The sequence below is a fragment of the Acartia tonsa genome, chromosome 8 (assembly GCF_053477335.1).
Source record: "Acartia tonsa isolate MP-2025a chromosome 8, ASM5347733v1, whole genome shotgun sequence".
NCBI classification, from domain to species: Eukaryota; Metazoa; Arthropoda; class Copepoda; order Calanoida; family Acartiidae; genus Acartia; species Acartia tonsa.
Genome location: NC_137267.1, coordinates 18,512,479 through 18,531,532, shown reverse-complemented (window position 1 = coordinate 18,531,532; position 19,054 = coordinate 18,512,479). Strand labels below are relative to the sequence as shown.

At 30.5% G+C, this 19,054-nt stretch overlaps 1 protein-coding gene across 1 annotated transcript in view; it reads right to left on the bottom strand.

Moving 5' to 3' along the window:
- LOC145326160 (uncharacterized) overlaps positions 1-15,393 on the bottom strand; it is a 48,874-nt gene extending 33,481 nt beyond the window's left edge. The window contains exons 1-7 of the mRNA XM_080169306.1: positions 15,251-15,393; positions 7,701-7,801; positions 6,561-6,619; positions 4,720-4,802; positions 4,127-4,218; positions 3,446-3,496; positions 149-206 (exon numbers count right to left, since the gene is read on the bottom strand). Of these exons, the coding sequence (XP_080025432.1) occupies positions 149-206; positions 3,446-3,496; positions 4,127-4,218; positions 4,720-4,802; positions 6,561-6,619; positions 7,701-7,801; positions 15,251-15,310 (504 nt within the window). The 5' untranslated portion in view covers positions 15,311-15,393. The remainder of the gene's footprint in view (positions 1-148; positions 207-3,445; positions 3,497-4,126; positions 4,219-4,719; positions 4,803-6,560; positions 6,620-7,700; positions 7,802-15,250) is intronic.
- Between the last annotated feature and the right edge of the window lie 3,661 nt (positions 15,394-19,054).

Sequence of the window (19,054 nt, the reverse complement as noted above, 5' to 3'; positions counted from 1 at the left end):
CTATTTGATATGTTTGTATCTATCTATATGTTCATATATAGTGTATGTATATTTATCTATTTGTATATAGTGTGTATCTATCTATTTGTATATTGTGTGTATCTATCTATTTGTATGTTGTGTGTATCTATTGTATCTATTGTTGCACCTGATGGTAGGAATGACTAGCTTGTACCTCTTCTCTACACCTACATTCATATAATTTCCTAAAAAAGGGATAGTTGCATGAAGTGCATTTCATAACAATGATTTCAAACATAAGTTACAAGTAAACTATCAAACATATATAATTTTGAATTACAATAAATAACAAACAATCAAACAATTAGACATCACTAAATTAGTCGTCTTGCTGATTTTGTGAAAATAATATATAAATTGCAATAAATCAGAAGAATATGATTTGCAAGTCTTGATATTTAAAAAAAAAACTATATGGTAAGAAAATTGAAATTCTTTAAAATATACGCCATATAAATGTTGTTTAAACTATTGAACAGGAAAAAATATGCAGTTCATTAATTTTAAGTTTAGATGCATTCTGTAAAACTACCCCTTTAAATTGATAAGTAATCGTGTTTATACCTGTTTCATAAATATAAAGAAATATAAAGTCTGTCTATGTGTGAATAGCAAAGTATCTTGCTAACCGCTGAACCTTAATGATTCATACAGGCTAATCTTTAATTTACAAACACCCATTTACTCTTAACTAAAGTCTTTCATTTGTAAAACTTTGCTACATATCAAAGACACTGGTTTCTTTACATAATGGAATTAATTTTTGTTTTTCCTACTTTGACACATAAATAGTTTAGATTTGTTGCTATTTAATATTTTAATTAAATCTTTATATAACATTTTTAAATGAATGTTCTCCTTTTTGAACCTATTGAAAGTTTAGAAGAAAGATTTTTTTGTGTTTTTAACATGAAGCTAATTGTTTTGGGGTTCTTTCTTTTTATTCATTGATTTTTATCTTTATCTACTAAACAATTCTTTAGTATTCAAAAACACATCAGAGACAATATAACAAAATAAAAGAAATATTTTAAGTAAATGAGAATAAAGTATAAAATATTAATAGATCAGTTACAGGATATGAGTAGATTTATAGAACTTATTTTGACTTAGAGATAGACTCTCCTCCTTGCTCTTATTTTTACACTAGCGATCCCTTTGTTTTCATAGGATAGTAAGAGGTGTATCAGTCAAACAGCTCCATACTAGATTTAGTTTTATTAGATAACATTGGATCTATATAAGCATCTGCATATGTATTGTAAGTCAAAACTTTACTACCAATAATTTCAATCTAAAAAGGTGTAATTTTGCTAAAAAAATGGTTACATTCCTATCATTACATTTCCCCAAGATTAATTTTGAAAGTCAGCATAAATGTCTTTGTAATTATAAATTGTACAGTCGTATAAACTAAGGTCGCGAGGGCTTTTGTAAGATAAAATATTAAAATATAAAATTTTAATGTAAGGTGATATTTGTTATATTTGCATATATATCCTGAATTCATGGATTCAGAGATAGGTCAATGAAAAAAAATATTTTTTTCATCCAAGTCACTCCTTGGGAAACAGGAAACCACAAGGGAGTGGAACCAAGTGGAATGAAGGATTTACCCAGGTTTGTCCATTATTCCCTGGATTATATTTAATTAAATATGCTTATAAAAGATATAAAAATATCACGTTACCAAATTTATATATAAGTAACAAAGCTATGAATTATCATTTTATTTGTACGCATAGACCTTCTGTATGTAACGATGTTTTAATAGTTACTAGATTTGTTAAAGTTTAGCTTTAAACTGTTTTGTTAGAGATTTTAATACGAATTATTTTTAGCTGCTATTAGAGAAACCTGTTCTCGTTGATTTTATTAGATTTATAGAGAATAAAATTAACGTTTCTATAAAAGTATTTCTTTAAAGTATAATAACATCTTTGGTATAGAAGCGGCTGAGAAAAAAAAACATATATTCCAGTGGAGCATTGGGAAAGAATTTAGCAGTCATTATTTTATAGCAGCCTAGCAAATAGCATAAGGAACGTACATACAGACAAACTGAATAATAGAGCAGCTTTGCTAATAAAAAAGAAAAGAAAGAAAAAACAATTTTGGTGCTAAAGCTTTAGTAAACAAGGATGACAACATCCATAAAAGCGAAGCACTGAAACGGTAGGACAAACGGACATTAACACTTGTATAATGTCAGAACTGAATAATCAGAATATAAATGTATAAGAGTCGAAGCAAAATTGTAAGTAAATTTGTTTAAAAACTGCTTGATACAGGATAAAGTTTATGGAAATGCTTACAATTTTAGGACTTGATTATAGAGTTGCTTCGCTTATAACGTTATACTTTGCTGTCCCAGGAATCAACATACCAAAAATCAGATCAATCAGATAATTACATCACATATCAATTGTTGTGAAAAAGTAAAAAAACAACATGTTTAAAATGGACGTACGGACATTCTTGTAATGATTATAGAGTTGCTACGCTTTCTAAATCGTACCTAACTACTAAAGGAATCACTATGGAAAGTTTGAAATCGATAGGACAATTCTAACATGCCTAAATTAACGAAACGGACGTACGGACGGACCGACCCTAATTATAGAAAAGCTTTGTTTTTAAAAATACCTAAGGGGAAAAGACCAAAATATAAGAACTAAACGAAAAAGACCTAATAGGTTCATAAAAAGATCTAAAACATATAATTTTGATATCGCATAGTATATAATGGGTAAAACATTGCATTCTTTTTTGTATACTAATTTTTAAAAAAATAAATACATATTTGAAAGTGTATAATAAATTTCTTATAAAACATTGCCTTCTTTTTTGTATACTATTTTTTAAAATTTAAAATACATATTTTATATGAATATAAATTTAAAAGTGTATAATAAATTTCTTACAAAACCTAAATATAAAATTTCTTTAGTTTAAAGAGTGGGAGGTAAATACGAAACATGAAATATTTTAATACTATATTTGATTAAGTGCAATAAAATATTTCGTAGATTTTAATTAATTTCTTTTTAAAAGAATTTTGTTATTGTATAAAAATTTTCTATAATTTAAGACACAAAAACAGACTAATCTAACAATAATTTTAATCTACTAAAGTGATAATTTTGTTTATTTTGGATGGAGGCAAATTATTTTATCATCGGTATGATATCTGGAAAAATACATAGAGAGAAGGAACAATGGGCTGTTTATTAACTAGTCCCAAAGTTTTATAATAATGGTTTCAAATTCGTTTGCTTGACTACTTTGGGGACTTTTAATTTATTTTGATTTGTAATTGTATAGAAGGGATATTTTGTTTATCACTATTAGGTATGTACATAAATTTATCGTCCATTGTCTTATCCCGTGAAATCCGTGGGGATAATGAGCTGGAAAACTATACCTGAGATCAAGCATTCGTTTGTGTGCTGTTTTTATTTGAGTTTGTAGGGTTCTGAAAAATAGATCAAATTTAAAATATTTAAGTTGATAACATTCTGAAATAAAAGTAACAAAAAAAAGGGTTTATAACCATTTTGACGGAGGTTAACAGCCACCTCCCAAGAGAAGTAGCGCGCTAAAAATGACTAACCCCCCCCCCTCTATTTTTTTTCTTTTTCTTCCTAAAACTAAAATTAAAAATGGTCTGGTAGAGTTGACACCGCGTCATACTTAAAGACGTTAAAGTTGGTTTTATTGCTGCTATGTCAGGTATGCGATATGAATAGTTGAGTAGGTGAATGTTTTGGCCTATAAACAGGCACATCTCATTGCCATGCACAGATAGAACTTCTCTTAAAAAGGTCGTGCAATCAAGGGTTTTTTTGTATGTTACTTAACCTAATATCTAACACTGGGCGTTATATATAGTGATGCATCTAATTACAAACGGATGAAACCATTGGGTTCTCTAGATGATCACTTGAAATCGAAGGATAATCCCACCATAATTAGGTAATATAGGTAGTCATTAATTTAATATTACAATATGGACTATTATCTCTTGAATCACCCAAATAACCTCAATGTTTTCTTTTTTTTTGATGCAGTTTGAAATTTGCAGATGATTGATTTTTAGTTTTACCTGGAGTTTTCTTCCGCCCATCTTCGTCTGTCCTTGGAGGATTCTAGGAACTCGTGGACACATCCAATTTCATTATCCAACTGTTGAGCAGCCTGCACCAATTTTAGTTAGAATATTAGGTAGTTATGAAAGGAACACAGTAATAGTGTCTGACTGATTATGACGTAATAAAAAAAAAATGAGAGGCCACTATAAATTTTACCATTGGTCAATAACGGCCTCTCATTGGCTAATTTTTTTTGTTACGTCATAATCAGTCAGACACTATTACTGTGTTCTTATGAAAGTAACTAGATGTCTTTCTGTTTATCTCTCTGTGTGTGCTTTTATAACAGGATAACTAAATTTTATCCAAATACATAGAAATAGAAAAGAAAATCGGTTCTCAGCCATATTAAAATTAAGTAAAGCATCATATTACAGACAATTTTCCACAAATATTACCATAAATAAAAACCATAAAATTGATATCAGTTTTGCTACCTTGGGCTTTCACCTTTCAGGTCTCACAAATCTGGTTTTAATCTTATCTTTTTTTTTTTAATATCCGCGGAAGACTGTCTTTAATTCGACACGATGAATAATCATTAAACCTGTGAATGAGAAACTCCAACAGCTTCTGTGTGATCCTTTAATGTTTCCCAGATTTTTCTCAGTGGTCCAAATTCTTCTCCACCTTAAATACAATTCAACAACTATAAAAAATGGATGTAGAATAGACGTGGATATTATGACAAGGGATACATTTAGCTTGCTAACATGGAACTCATTTATTGGTCAGTTTGTTCAATCAGTAGAGGGAAGTGTATGGGGTAAAGGGGGTGGAAGGAGGAGTCGTTATTTTAGCCCGCTGCAAGTTGTACTTTATTAGAGAACAAAAAAATGGTGTAAGATCCAAGCAATAATTTATCCATTAGTGGCTTTGCCCATAGACAAAAAGATCTTTGGGGGTGATACAAACACAAAAGGAGAGGTCGTGAAGTAATGTCTTAGGGAGAGTGATCTACCCCTCTTCCAAATAAACGGTCTGGCCATTTACGAGATCTTACTGGATAATTATGCAAACATTCAGCTACTTTTGTGTATAAAATAACACAAAGTATTTTTTAAAAATTTTAAAACATAGTTAGGATTTATTTAGTTAAAACTAAAATCTAAAATTAGATATTTTTATTTATGGAATAAGTCAAGAATATTAAATATTTATAAATATCCTTTGCATTTTATTTATATTTTACCTTTTCTCTTTAATAAATGATTTTATTTTTAAACACAGATCATATTTTCTATGTTTTTAGCAGATGTACAAATATATAATACCCGTATGTCCGTTTGTTTGTACTCCTATCACAAATGTTTAGCCTACATTGTCACTATGGGCTATTTTCTTGTAGTGTTGAGGGTACCCTATTCCAAAATAGTTATAAACCTTCCCTTGACCAATAAGAAGCTTCACTGCTAGAACCATTTCGGTTCAGCGGTTATCGACATCCTTGCTAAATAAGATTATTCGTATTCCTGCCTCTTTTTAAAATATTTCCTTTTTAATGACCAATGAAAAGTATGATGAACAACTCCCTGTATCCATGATCATATAGGGAGTATATGCTGTAAGGTAACATGTCCTAATTGAATTTTAAATAAAACGACCCAATAATCCTTTTTTGGGCGTATGTACCTACGTCATTATGCATATCTTTGTTGGTGTTCAAATAAATCTTTATAGAAACTAATCAACAAAAACAGCAACTTCTTTGGTAGCAGATTGCCACTTGTAAACCAACCAAAGTGACATATAAAGCTTTTATTACAAGAACAATCAATCAGACTACTAAATATTTCGCCTCAAACAAAAATTCTTACTATACTTATTACCATTACTTCTCGTAAGGGCGACATTATCCTTCGATTTAAGTGATCATATAGAGAATCTAGAGCATCATCCACGTGTAATTGGATGTGGTACTCTAACACCCAAGTATTGCACGACATAGCAGCAGTAGGAACCAGTTTTAACGTCTTTAGTTATGACGCGGTGTCGGCCCGAGATTCGAAGCTATCACCTCCCCGGCGACGAGCGGATGCGCTACGTTTTGAGCCATGATCGCGGATTACACTCATACTATACTTACTCATTATAGATAAATGAGAGAAAATGAACACTGGACGGTGAATTATTATTGTACCAAATGTTTTATAAGCCCTCCTATCGTTGGAGTACTTTTTATCAAAAATGGTTGATTTAGACTAACAAAGCTTAAATTTATCAACTCAAATTTCTATGCAACATAGGATGTGATTGTGTACATTATCATTGGGGATTTACATCAATTTATCTTCATTGCCTTATCTTTTAAAATCCGTTGTTACTTTGTATGTATTCTGTAGTATGCTCGCCCTCGATGAATATTCAAATAAGATTGTTTTTAGTTACCTATTTGTAGTTTAGCTAATTTTAGCAAAGATTTTCCATATTGTTCTTCTATTTGGGCCCTGAAACATTAGATAGGTGGATAGATAGATAGATATACAGACAGATTCTGAGTTGTATATTGCTAACTAAAACATCTATTTTTCAAAATATTGCATAACAATATATCACAAAAACACACAAATAAATACACAAAAAGACAAAACATAAACCCTATTTTCAGATTTAGTTATCAGACAATGGGAAGTTCAACAATCTTCATCACAAATTATACCATTTTGTCTTAGCAATCTCGAAAATTCTAATGAGCCAACAAATAAATTTGTTATATTATCAAAATATTTATTAACAACTAATTGATTAATTACAAAAGCTAAGTAAACCAATCGCATTACATAAATTGGCTTGCTTAATATTTACATACAAATTTAATTGATACATACATCTATGTGAACGCTGGAATTATATGCGTATAAATTAACTTAGATTACTTTCTATTTTAAAATATTCTTTGAAATTGGAAGATTTTCTGGACTTGAAATTGTGGCCTCCAAGAAATTCATTGTCATATTTGTACTGTTCAATAAATATATATTATCTTAATTGTTGATTAATTATATTTCAAAATTTCGTATGTCATATGTCATAATCAGAGATTTATTGACAAAACTTAAAAGAATGGAAAAAATCATCTATCTTAACAATTTTAAAACAATAGTTGTCGAAAATGATTTAGTCTTACTATATTTACTGTCTAATTATCAATAAAATGTTATTGTTGCGCAACATATTGACAGTATTGTTCTTGTTTAACCCAAATATGATAACATAAGACATAAAATCTCATTTTGTAATTTTTTGACTATTGTCCAACAAGTCTTGGAAATTCCTTTTGGCGGTATAAATATTGCATGGGCCTAAAAAATGCGGTGATCTTTTGTCTTGACCCCTGTGGAAAAAATACACAAACTTTTCTAGACCTTAACAAATTATAGGTTGGGAAATTTAATGCAAATATAATTTGATATCAAATAGTTCTATCTAGCTATTCTTTGATTTTTTATTTACGATTCTTTCTGTTCATTTAACCATCTAAGACTATTACTATACAACTTATTAATGTGTCAATAAGATTATAAATACCTTTGCTTGATAAAGTCAGTGAAATCTTTGCATAATGTTCTGGATTCTTTGCTTCTCTTGACAAGTACTTCAAAACCACTAAAATTTCCAATCTCGGCATTCTGAAAATAAACAAGGATGTTAATATTTGTAAGAAGAAGAGTGATATAATTAAGTAATATTTATTTATCGCATCGTATTAAAGACAGAATTCCCCGAATATCACAGTTATTTTAGTCCCGAAGGGAAAAAGGCCCGGGCTATAAAAACGGGATTTAACTTATCTTTTTTATTGTATTATTCGTGGAAAATTGTCTGTAATACGATGCTATAAATGAATTTTCAGTATTTCTGAGAACCGGTTATGATCAAGGGTTTCCAAGCAATACTCAAAAAATATTTATTAAATTAAAAGCTATTATTTTTGTTGGAAATATAAATTTTTCTGTTTTAATTCAAGACTCAATTATTTTTTGTGTAGATTCTTTTGACCATTATGCGTTAGGCATCTAAAACTGGATTAAAAGAAACAACACATCAAGAACAGCTTTGTATGTTTGTTTCAGACAAGTAATTGTAAAAATTTTCTTTCATAATTTAACAAAAACAACACTTAAAAATAAATGTTTTTGCCACTCAAGTGTTTTAATGAAGGAATTAAATACCTAGATTTTACAAATAAAGTTATTTTTAGAACACTTGAAAATATTAAGATAGGAAAATATAAATATTTATATGTATTATCTTTTATAAATATTTGCTTATCTTTTTACCAATTCTAGATGCTTCACCCCTAACCTCTAGGCTAATAGAGTAGGTAAACTAATTATTATTTTAAATACTTTTTTTGATGGGTCTTGTTAATTCATAGTAAGATGCTATTAATCTTGAAAAATTAAAATAAAACTATATAATCATTTTATATAAAGTAATAAAGTTTTTCTGTCGCAGCTTGAGATTTCATCCTACTGGACGAATGAACTGACCAATAAATGAGTTCCATGTTAACAAGCTAAATTGACGACAATTTTCCCCTGTGTGTTCTATATCCATTAGTCTCTCTATGCTGCGCTTTCTCATACATGACATTGAATGTTCTTGTTACATGTATGTGTGTGTGTGTGTGTGTGTGTGTGTGTGTGTGTGTGTGTGTGTGTGTGTGTGTCTATATTAAGAACAAAATGATTGGACGATTATTTTCTAATTTTCTTTGTAGTGGTTCTTTTTTTGATCGTTTTACAAACACAGACATGTATGTTATTAAAATAAATGCTAGAAAAAGACAGTTTTGATTTAATAATTTGGGTGTAGTCCCTTTCGTGGCAACGCTCCTTAAGGGGCGATTCTTCTCCTATTTCTAGCCCATGCGTGGAGCTCTAACACTGCGGGGCCAATTGCCTAACCCTTTGAAACAATCACCTTACCCAATATAACCTAACCTAACCTAAACTGACCTTTCAAAAGCCATTTTAAAAATACAACGATTTGCCCCTTAAAAGGGGCATTGCCAAAAAAGGGACCATTCCGAGCAAAAAATACAAAAATCCGAAACAAAATTATTAAGGTTGAACTGCGGCGGCTATGAATTGTTGGAAATAGGCGGCTTGTTGGATTATTGAAAAGGTTAAAAAACTGTGGTTCGGTTATTAGTTGTAGACTGTTAATTTAACTGCAACTAAATACAAAATTATGCGGCTATATATTTTCTAGCGGCTGTATATCGGAAATAAGGCATAGCCAACAAGAGAAATAAATCTAAAATAACTGTTGAGGGGCAGAAAAAAAGGTAATTATTATTATGAAGCATTTTCCCCTAAAATTACAAAAAAAACTAGATGAATCTATCAAATATTTTCAAATTAATTCAATCGTTGATTACTGCTGTATATGGTTGTAGCTTGCAAAACAGTATGACTGTGGTTTCATAGTCCTGTTTACTTATTTTTAGAAAATCCGCCACTGTCCGTGGTCTTCAATACCCTTGAACGGTTTTTTGTAAAGCCACAAATCTTGACACATTGCTGATAATCTGTTTCACTTTTTAGTGGCGAAGCTACTGTATAACTCTCTTTGCCTGTTAGTCCGTGTATGCATGACCATTCTAAGGGGGGAATGTGAATTATTCTGCATTATACTTTAGGTTGACGGCTACTTTTTTTTTAATATATTTAGTTGGAAAATATTGAGCACCCTTTTTTGTAATTCACTTGGACCGTCGTTCTGCCGAAATGTATTTGTTGCTTTTGCTATTCAAGATATATTGCTGAAAGTTTCTATGGATATTTCTAAGATTATAAGCATAAGGCAAATTTTTAGGGGGAAAGACAAACCCCATTACGATTAATCAATCTCAAATGGGTTATTTCATTTTTTTTTTGCATGTGGAAGATGGCTTTCTTGTTTACAATCTTTGTTTATAAAGCCAAAATTTGACACGTTTTGGTAATATTATTGCCTGTTTTAGATTTATAGATACTTTTTAGCTAATTTCTAGTTCCTAAGCTACTCTATAATCCTAATAATCATTCCGTCTGTTCCTAAGCTACAGGAATACAGGATTATTACTGAAGTTAAAGTTTGACATTTCAAAATTGGAATTTGAAATCCCTTTGAGTAATGAGCATCTTCTTTATGACAAACTTTGTTGGCTGTCTGTTATTTTTTTGGTTCGCTTTAGTACTCGTTTTTAATGTATGATACATGTCATGTTTTTAAAGAATATTTTTATTCTTGTTTTTGGCATATGAACATGTTATTTTTATCTCCATATTTGACAAAAACATAATAAACTTATGAAACCTAAATTACCATTATTAACGTTAAACATATATGTATAAGATACGAACAAAAATCCAGGCAAGGACTAAAAAGCCTTTTTTTGGGTTATTCCAGGGATCTTAAAGGATAAGACAATAGACTATGAATTTATGCATATCCCCAATGATGATCAATAAAATTACTACCTCTCTTCTGTAGATAAAAGTTAAATGGTTGAAAAGTTTGAACACTGCTAGTTTAAACCAACAAATCAAGATTCTGGTTCAGTATGATTTACAGTTTTCTACTCTACTGGGATATTTTTCTTCAAAATAGGCTGTGAAATAGTGACTTATTAGTTAGAAAACCTCAAAAAATATCAAAACAGAATTAAGTCAATTATAAAAATGGATGAAGAATATACGTGGATATCATGACAGGTGGAAAATGTCGTCAAGTTAGATTGCTAACATGGAACTCGTTTATTGGTCAGTTTGTTCATCCAGTAAAAGGGGAGAGGTTTGGGTTAAGGGAGTGTAAGGGGGAATCTTCATTTTACCCTGCTGCAAGTTTCACTTTATAAGAGACCATAAAAGTCTGGTGAAGATCCAAATAATAATAAACCATTTTTAGAAAATCAAACCTGATTAAAGTATTTTACGAAAATCTTTGATTATCTTATTTTTGAAAAAGTTTTCAGCTAGTTGTTGCAATACCTTCAAATATAGCTGTCCATGTTTGTAAATGACGGGTAATGGTATATTTATTTTTATAAAAGCCTATCATCTAATGATCACGGTAAATTAACCATATCCTATGTTAAGATTTATAGGTGTGTCATATCAGGGATCTAAAGGGATAATGAAAGATAAATTGATGTTCATTGTTCATTACTAATAATGATACACACAATTATTCCATCTGTAGATTACAATTAATGGTTAACGTTTGGACACTCAACATAATGAATCAACCAATCAAATTAAATCAAAGTCCCTAAAGTTGTTGAACCTACGAATTATATTATAAAACTGTGGGTACAAGTGTAATAAACTTTTAAATGTCCCTTTCCTCCATGGTGTCATACAAAGATTATCTCGCAAACGTGTTCATTAATGCTTAGCTCTTTTTTGAAAAATTATAATTGGTAATAAGTTTATAAGGTTTATATGGGGTTTAAATTAAAAAGACTTGGATTGGAAATTTATCAAGAAGGGATGGGACATTTTGATTTGGTTGGATCTTTAGTTGAGTGTTCAAACGTTTCAATCACTAATTGTGTAATCTACAAAAGGGATAATTTTGTGTATCGTCATAGGGGATAGACATCAATTTATTTTTAGTTATTTTTTTTATCTTTGGTGATGTACATCAATTAATCGTTTATAGTTTTCCCTTTAGGTCCCTGCAACAAAAACATCCAACTTTTTAGTAGATTATACAGCAGCTTCACTTATGACATAATACATTCGATTTTATAAAGGCCAACTAAGTCGTATTTTTTTCTCTTTTTGTTTTCGTATACTTTTTCGTCTTGTATGGTTTGGGGCAATTTGATGCTCTAAAATTTATGAAATGTGTGTTTTTGTTTTGTGAAACGGAGATACTCTAAAATAAGGGTTTATCCATGAGTCTGTCAGGCGGGGAGGGTCATTTTCTAATTGTGATTTATCTTGGGAGGGTTGTGGTACCCAACCCAGAAATAGTTATAAACCATCTTAGGACCTATGAGAAGCTATACTGTAAAAGTTTCAAAAGACAGGATAATTGAAAATCAAAATAAAATAAAAAAAGGATATTTTTAAGCAATTATGTTAAAAATAAGTTAGCAGTAAAATATTATTGATAAAGATATCAGTATACTGTAAAGTCAAAATAAGTTAATTTGTAGCATTATTAAGATTTCCCAGTGGTCTTTTTTTGTAAATCAATGCCATTTAAGAAAACTAGTAAGAAATAATAATTTGAAACAGTTTTACGGTGTGTTATCAATTCCGCAAATTATCCTATCTGCAGTTGGGTTTAGATTGTTTTTAAAAAAGACAATATTCTAATACAAAAGAAACAGGATTTATGTTTGTGTGGGTGTGTCTGTTTGCCTGTACCAAGGTATCTAGCTAACCACTGAACCAATATGTTTCTCCTTTACAGTGTAGCTTCTCATAGGTACTGTAAAGGTTTAAAAAGCTACATTGTATTCTTACTTGACTATCCTTCCTATATTGAAAGTTGGGGAGGGTCGACTCCCCCCCCCCCTCAAGGGCCCCTAGAGGCATTTAAGGGCGTAGCTTCAAGTAACAAACAAATTTGAAGCATTTAATAACGGGAGTGGAGCAAACATTCTAAATATTTGCGGTTATTATGAATTGTTAATATCTATAATACAAAGTAGAACGATGTCTGTCCGTCTGTCTGTCCGTCTGTCCGTCTGTCCGTCTGAAGCTTAAGATCTCGGTAACCGCTGAACCGAATGGGCTCTACTCTTCAGGGAATATACCTACTGGTCCTGTGGTGGTTTTAAGCTATTTTCTTGGGGGGTGGGACACCCCCAACCCCCCCAAAAATGAAAATTTACCCCCCCCAAAAAAATACTCCTGGTGCTGCTGGTGCAGCTGGTGCTGCTGGTGCAGGTGGTGCAGCTGGTGCTGCTGGTGCTGGTGCAGAAAATTATTTTTTTCTAGGGGCAAAGCCCCTAGAGGCTAGGGGCGAAGCCGCTAGTGAAATATATATAGTAGAAGTGGTAGCACCCTCATTTTTACACTTGCCCCAAGCTATAGAGTTCTATATATGATGCTGGGACATAGAGATATTTAAATTGTAAAAAAAACTTTACATTTCCATTGCGAAAGCGAATTAAAATTTGTTTGACTCTATAAAACCAAAGATCATCAAAGAAGATAATCGGACAAATAATTATAGTGTAGCACAAATGTTCATATTATATCATATCATCCAGCATGGCTTGAAAGAGTTCGGTTTTTTTTCTAATATGCTATAATTTACAGTTAGTCGTCTCCAACATGCAGAAAAGCTTTGCAGTTAAAATATATGGCAAATTTTAGTTTTAACATTTTCTATTTATGTATAATTTTATGCTTTGCTTTTTTTAACTTTTTCCCTGACGTGTTTCTTCAGTCATTTTAAATCAGCTAATGACATGTCGAACTAAGGATAGAAATTAGACAGATAATATATTTTAGACTCTTTCATAGAAAGTTAAATCTAGTACGATGAAAGTCACCTAGTAGTTTTAGAATGGACGCAAGTTTTAAAAGTTGCAAAAGCAAATGACCAATGAAAAGTCCCAAAAGCGTTCCTGAATTTGTTATGGACGTGCGAAGCGCGCAATTTTTTTAACCATCCCCGTTAAATCTACGTGGGGTATGAAATTTAACTCTGACACCCTCCTTAGCTATATTAGGGGGGTGTAAAAGAGATATACCTCCCTTAACACGCCTTTGCTTTATTTTATTTGATCTATTTTCAGCCCTCCTCTCGAATATAAAGCACCTAGATGATAGGGGCGCAGCTGATACTCCCTGATATTTAAAGTTCTTAGAAAAATGACCTAACAGAGAGAAACGTTATTTTGTCTAATCTTGATGGAAATGCAGCAGAAAAAGGATAATCTAATTTAACTCAATTGTGTAGAAGGAAAGAAAAAGTAGACTAGATGGTTTAGTTGATTACCGAAAAATTAGTTTCTTATGTATTTAAAAGTGAAACTTCTTTTTTATACTGCCCCAGGGGAAAAAAGGGATTGGTTTTGTCAAAAACTAATCCTTAAATAAAAGTAACAGTATGTCTATATGTCTGGTTGCGTGTTTGTACCAAAGGATCTAAATAACCGATGAACCAATATGGTTCTCCTTTAGATTGAAGTTTCTCATAGATCTAGGAAAGGTTTATTTTGGGGGTTGGTGCCCTCCCCCTCTAGACAGAATTCAGCCCTTTTTACTAATATTTTATGAATAAAATTTTCCTACTTGGTTTCTTTATATTTTATAGCTTTTCTCCTTATGGATGTTGTCACCATTGTTTTACATGTGTTTTACAAATGTAAATTAATGAATACAAACATAAAATTTCAAACAACTGTTTGTAAACAGTTTAAAGTCATGAAAAGTCATTTAAATAGGCAAATTGCTTTTTTAACAAGATAATTATTAGACAAAACAACATTTGAAAAACATGCATAGATAGATAGATAGATTATTTTGTATTTTGTATGCAAACTCTTTTCAATAAATGGTGATTATAGCTTACTTATAAAAAAAAACATCATAATTTTATTTCTTTCTATACAAAAAGTAAATTTTATATGCACGTTCTCTCATTCGTTGTCTTAAAATATTGCGGGTCATTGATTGATTGGTACAAAATAATTTATAAATTATAAAGGGATAATTTGTTTTTAAATAACCGTTTTTAAAAGCAAAGCTTTTATATTATTAAGATCGTGCCGTTTTACTGAAACAAATTTTTGTATGATATAATTATCATGTTTATATGATTTTTGTAATAATGATTCCCAGGACAACAAGGTACAATATCAAAAGCGAAACATACCTACAATTAATTCTTTAAAAAAACTATGTCCTTCTATTGTAACCTGTATTTAAGCAATTTTGCAACAAATTTTTGTCCTATTTTGTTTAGACTTACAAATTATGTTCTACTTATTAAGTTCCGACAATTGTTAATCCTTCTTCTGATTTTAGTGCTTCGCTTTTATGAATGTTGTCATCGTTGTTAAAATATATCTTATTTCTTTATTTATTCTTACTAAATAAAGAAGAAAAATAAAAACTTACCCAGAAATTATTCTTGAATGACGGATGGAGAATAGTGTCTTTTATATCTGTAGTCACCATTCTGAGGCCGAATTCTCAAAAGTGCCCTTCTCAATTATCCAAATATCTCTTCTGTTTTGCGCATTTTAGTTTATGGTTATTCTGAAATAAAAAAAAATAGATTAATTAGGAATGGCATTTAGAAACAAATGGCAACCATACATTAAATTGTATAGCTATTCTTGAATTGGAGTCAAAATTTTTTGAATCAGAAACATGGCTTCAAGGTGCTCCCTGAAACGGCCTTGAGGACTAGATTCAGGAACTGTTATCCATTTCGAAATATCTCGTTCATAGCCTTAGAAATGACTGAACAACCTCTAAAAGTTGGCAAATTCTCAACAAAAAAAAAATGAAAAGGTGTTTTTTTAGTCATTTCTAAGTCTAGGAACGAGATATTTTAACACGGACAAATGTTACTAATTCAACTAACTGACCCAAGTGTTGGAGACCCTTTCATTTGCTAGCAAATTGCTTTCTGTACTTTTATAGGATATATCCATGCCATACTCAAGTTACCATAATTCCAGAATGACTGTCCATTTCAAGTTTTTGTTAAGTTACGATATTTATCTTAAATATACAGGGAAGGAGGGGCCAAAGAACTGTAAATTACAAAGGTACCCAAAGTTTTTTAACCATGTTATCTTATTCATTGGGATAAAAACAATGGGTACTGTAATTGAATTTTAGTTGGCTGGTTCCACGCTTTTCAACAAATGAATTTTATCTATAGAAAGGATATTCTTTTATCATAGGAAAATACATTAGTTAAAATGTACATTGTCTTATCCCTTAAGATCCCTGTAAATATGGAATCAGGTCAGATATAGGTAGTCCGGCCAGCTTTGATTGATATCAGCTAGTTTTAGCGCGTTTACTTGAGCTGCGCATTTAACTCTCAGTTACATAAAATCAGGTCATCTGTAAATAAACAGCCTCTTATTTTCAAGAAACATTAAGAAAACTTACTTCTTATTTTTTACTTGATTCTTAATATGCATAGCCATTAAAAGTTAAAATTCTGATACTAATCTAACCCCACACCCTAACTCAATATTCAGGGGTCTCATGGGATAAAATATGGAAGATTAAATTATGTATACTAAATTTTAGTGACACACAGAAAACTGTCCCGAATTTGTATTAATTTTGAGGAACAAGACTCCAGTGACGTCATATTTTTCTTTCCCGAAAAAGGGAAGGGGGGAAGAAAATCTCTTCAAAAGAGATGGGGAAAACCCCCTTTTCTCCCATCTCTTTTTTCTTCCCACCTTCCCTTTTTTTTCTTTCCTTCTTCCCTTTTTCGGGAAAGAAAAATATGACGTAACTGGAGTCTTGTTCCTCAAAATTAATACAAATTCGGGACAGTTTTCTGTGTGTCAATTTAAGTATTTTAAAAATGGATTTATCATTTCTTGGATCTTACACTATATTTTATCAAGTGAACTTGTAGACGGCTAAAAAAATCCCTTCCTTTATCCCATCCCCTCCCTTTCTATTGGATGAACAAACTGACCAATAAATGACAGGGGAAATATCAATAACAAAAAATTTCCCCTGTCATAATATCCATGTATATTCTGCATAAATTATTTAACAAGATTATTTATTTTTGTTTCAGTTGATCTGAATGTTTGTTGAGCTTTGCTTTTGTGGATTTCATGATTGTTGTTATAAACAACAGCAACATTGAAATGTACAACAATGAATTGCTGTTTATGACCAATGTTTACAATTTTTAAAAATCATTTCAAGTATTTTATCAAAACAGAATATATGTTTAAAAACAGTTATGCGTGTATATACAAATAAAAAGACTAGTAGAGTTAAAAATAAAGTAGTACTTGAGAGCTATTTTTGTTTATCATAATTTAGGGTGTACATTAATATATCGTACACTGTCTTATCCCTATAAGATCCCTGACATAAGGGATGTAAATGTTTTATTTTCTTTCATAGTATTTAGCTAAAAGTGTGCATCTAACTAATTGTTAGAATGTACAAACACTTGAAATGATCGTCCTAAAAATGTAAGGTTAAATATACTGGTCCTAACTTTGAAAAGTCTTTAGTTTATAACATGGGTGACACCATACATATAAACAAAACTAAAGAAATGAGAAAAAAATGCTCTAAATATTTTTTCTTATAAAATGTAAAAATATCTTTTTTAATATTTGTCTTTTGTTTTATTTTATTAATTATTTTCGGCGTAAATAAAAAAATGTAATACCAAAATATTAATGATTATGTGTCTATCTTTAATGAAAAGCTTATACTAAGAAATAATCAAAAGAAAAAGTTGTTCATTAAATTTATATTATTTCTAAAATATAAATAAAATAGTAATAAAAGATATTTAAGAATATTTTTATATTAGAGCAGCTACTTTATTACTAGGTTTGTACATCCGTCCATCAAAAAAAGTCTTCTGCTTAGAGGCGTGCAAGAGGGGGGTGTATCACCCCCCCCCCCCCACCCCTTAACCAATCTAAAACAGCCAAAGGGGGTGTAAGTTATTCCTCCTTAAATCTAAGTTGGTTTTGGTCAATCAGAGAAAAGATCTATAGTATAGATGTATATACAGACAACTACCTCTCTTTCTTTTACAAAGACCTCTTTCGTCTGCTTCTAAAATATTTCCCGCTACTTGGCTGTGTTTATAAAAGCGACACCATTAGTTGATTTTCAATGACCCAATAGAAAGGTTGCACAAGGCAGTTGCGATGGGGAGATACAGTTATTTAACCCTTTCTCCCTCTAGTGTTTTACTCTAATTATCAGAAGACGATTGTTTTACTTTTAAGAATGTTAATTGTGTAGGAAGTTTGGTAGTTAGCACTCTATGCTAAATATCTGCAAAGAAAATCACATTTACCTCCTTAGAGTCAAAAACGAACAGACAGTCAAAGTGAGTAATATAGTAGCTTTGCAACTAAAAGAGTATATAAATAGATTATATGATGAATGAATTTATGAAAAATAAAATTTGTCATTATATTCATTAAGAAGTTTTAAAACATTTTTGTATTACATACCATATTAATTTTTCTAATTATAGAGATTCATCAAACTAAAACAAACTCTAAATTTAGTAACTTTGAGTAAGTTTTACCTCATTAGGAGCAAAGTTGCTCTATAATAATCTGTCGATTGGTCTGTTATTCAGGAATTATCATGTATGGATAAAGTAATGTTAAATCAATTTGATTTTTAATCCTTCATCTATTTTCGCTTTCACTTTCTAAATCATAAACACACATATTCGACAAATGAGGGAAGTGCGTCAATCCGAGTCGCCATTCTAGGCATGTTAGAATTGTCCAATCTACTTGAAATATTTGATACTTTTGATAAGAATTATTTAAGTTTTCAAAATATGTAATATAAAATAAAAATAATTGATAATTAAAATAGCTTTCACAAAATAGCAAATATTTACTTTTAAATTTTTCCTCACTTAATTTTTTAATTTAGAGTCTTAGTTAATTAAATGTATTGACGAAACTGGAACAGTTTGACGTCTTATTTAGAATTTGGTAATTTGGCTGGGGAAATAATCCTATTATTAGGGAAAACACTGCAACAATCTGTATCTTAATTCTGATGAAAAAAATAGCAATCCCTTAAACAGTAATGATCAGAAATATTGTAAGATATTTGAACCATAGTATTACTATTTAAATATAACCTAAGCTGTTTGTCTGAAATAATTTCTATTTAAATGGAGTTTTAGCCGGACATTCAGAAATTCAAATTTTG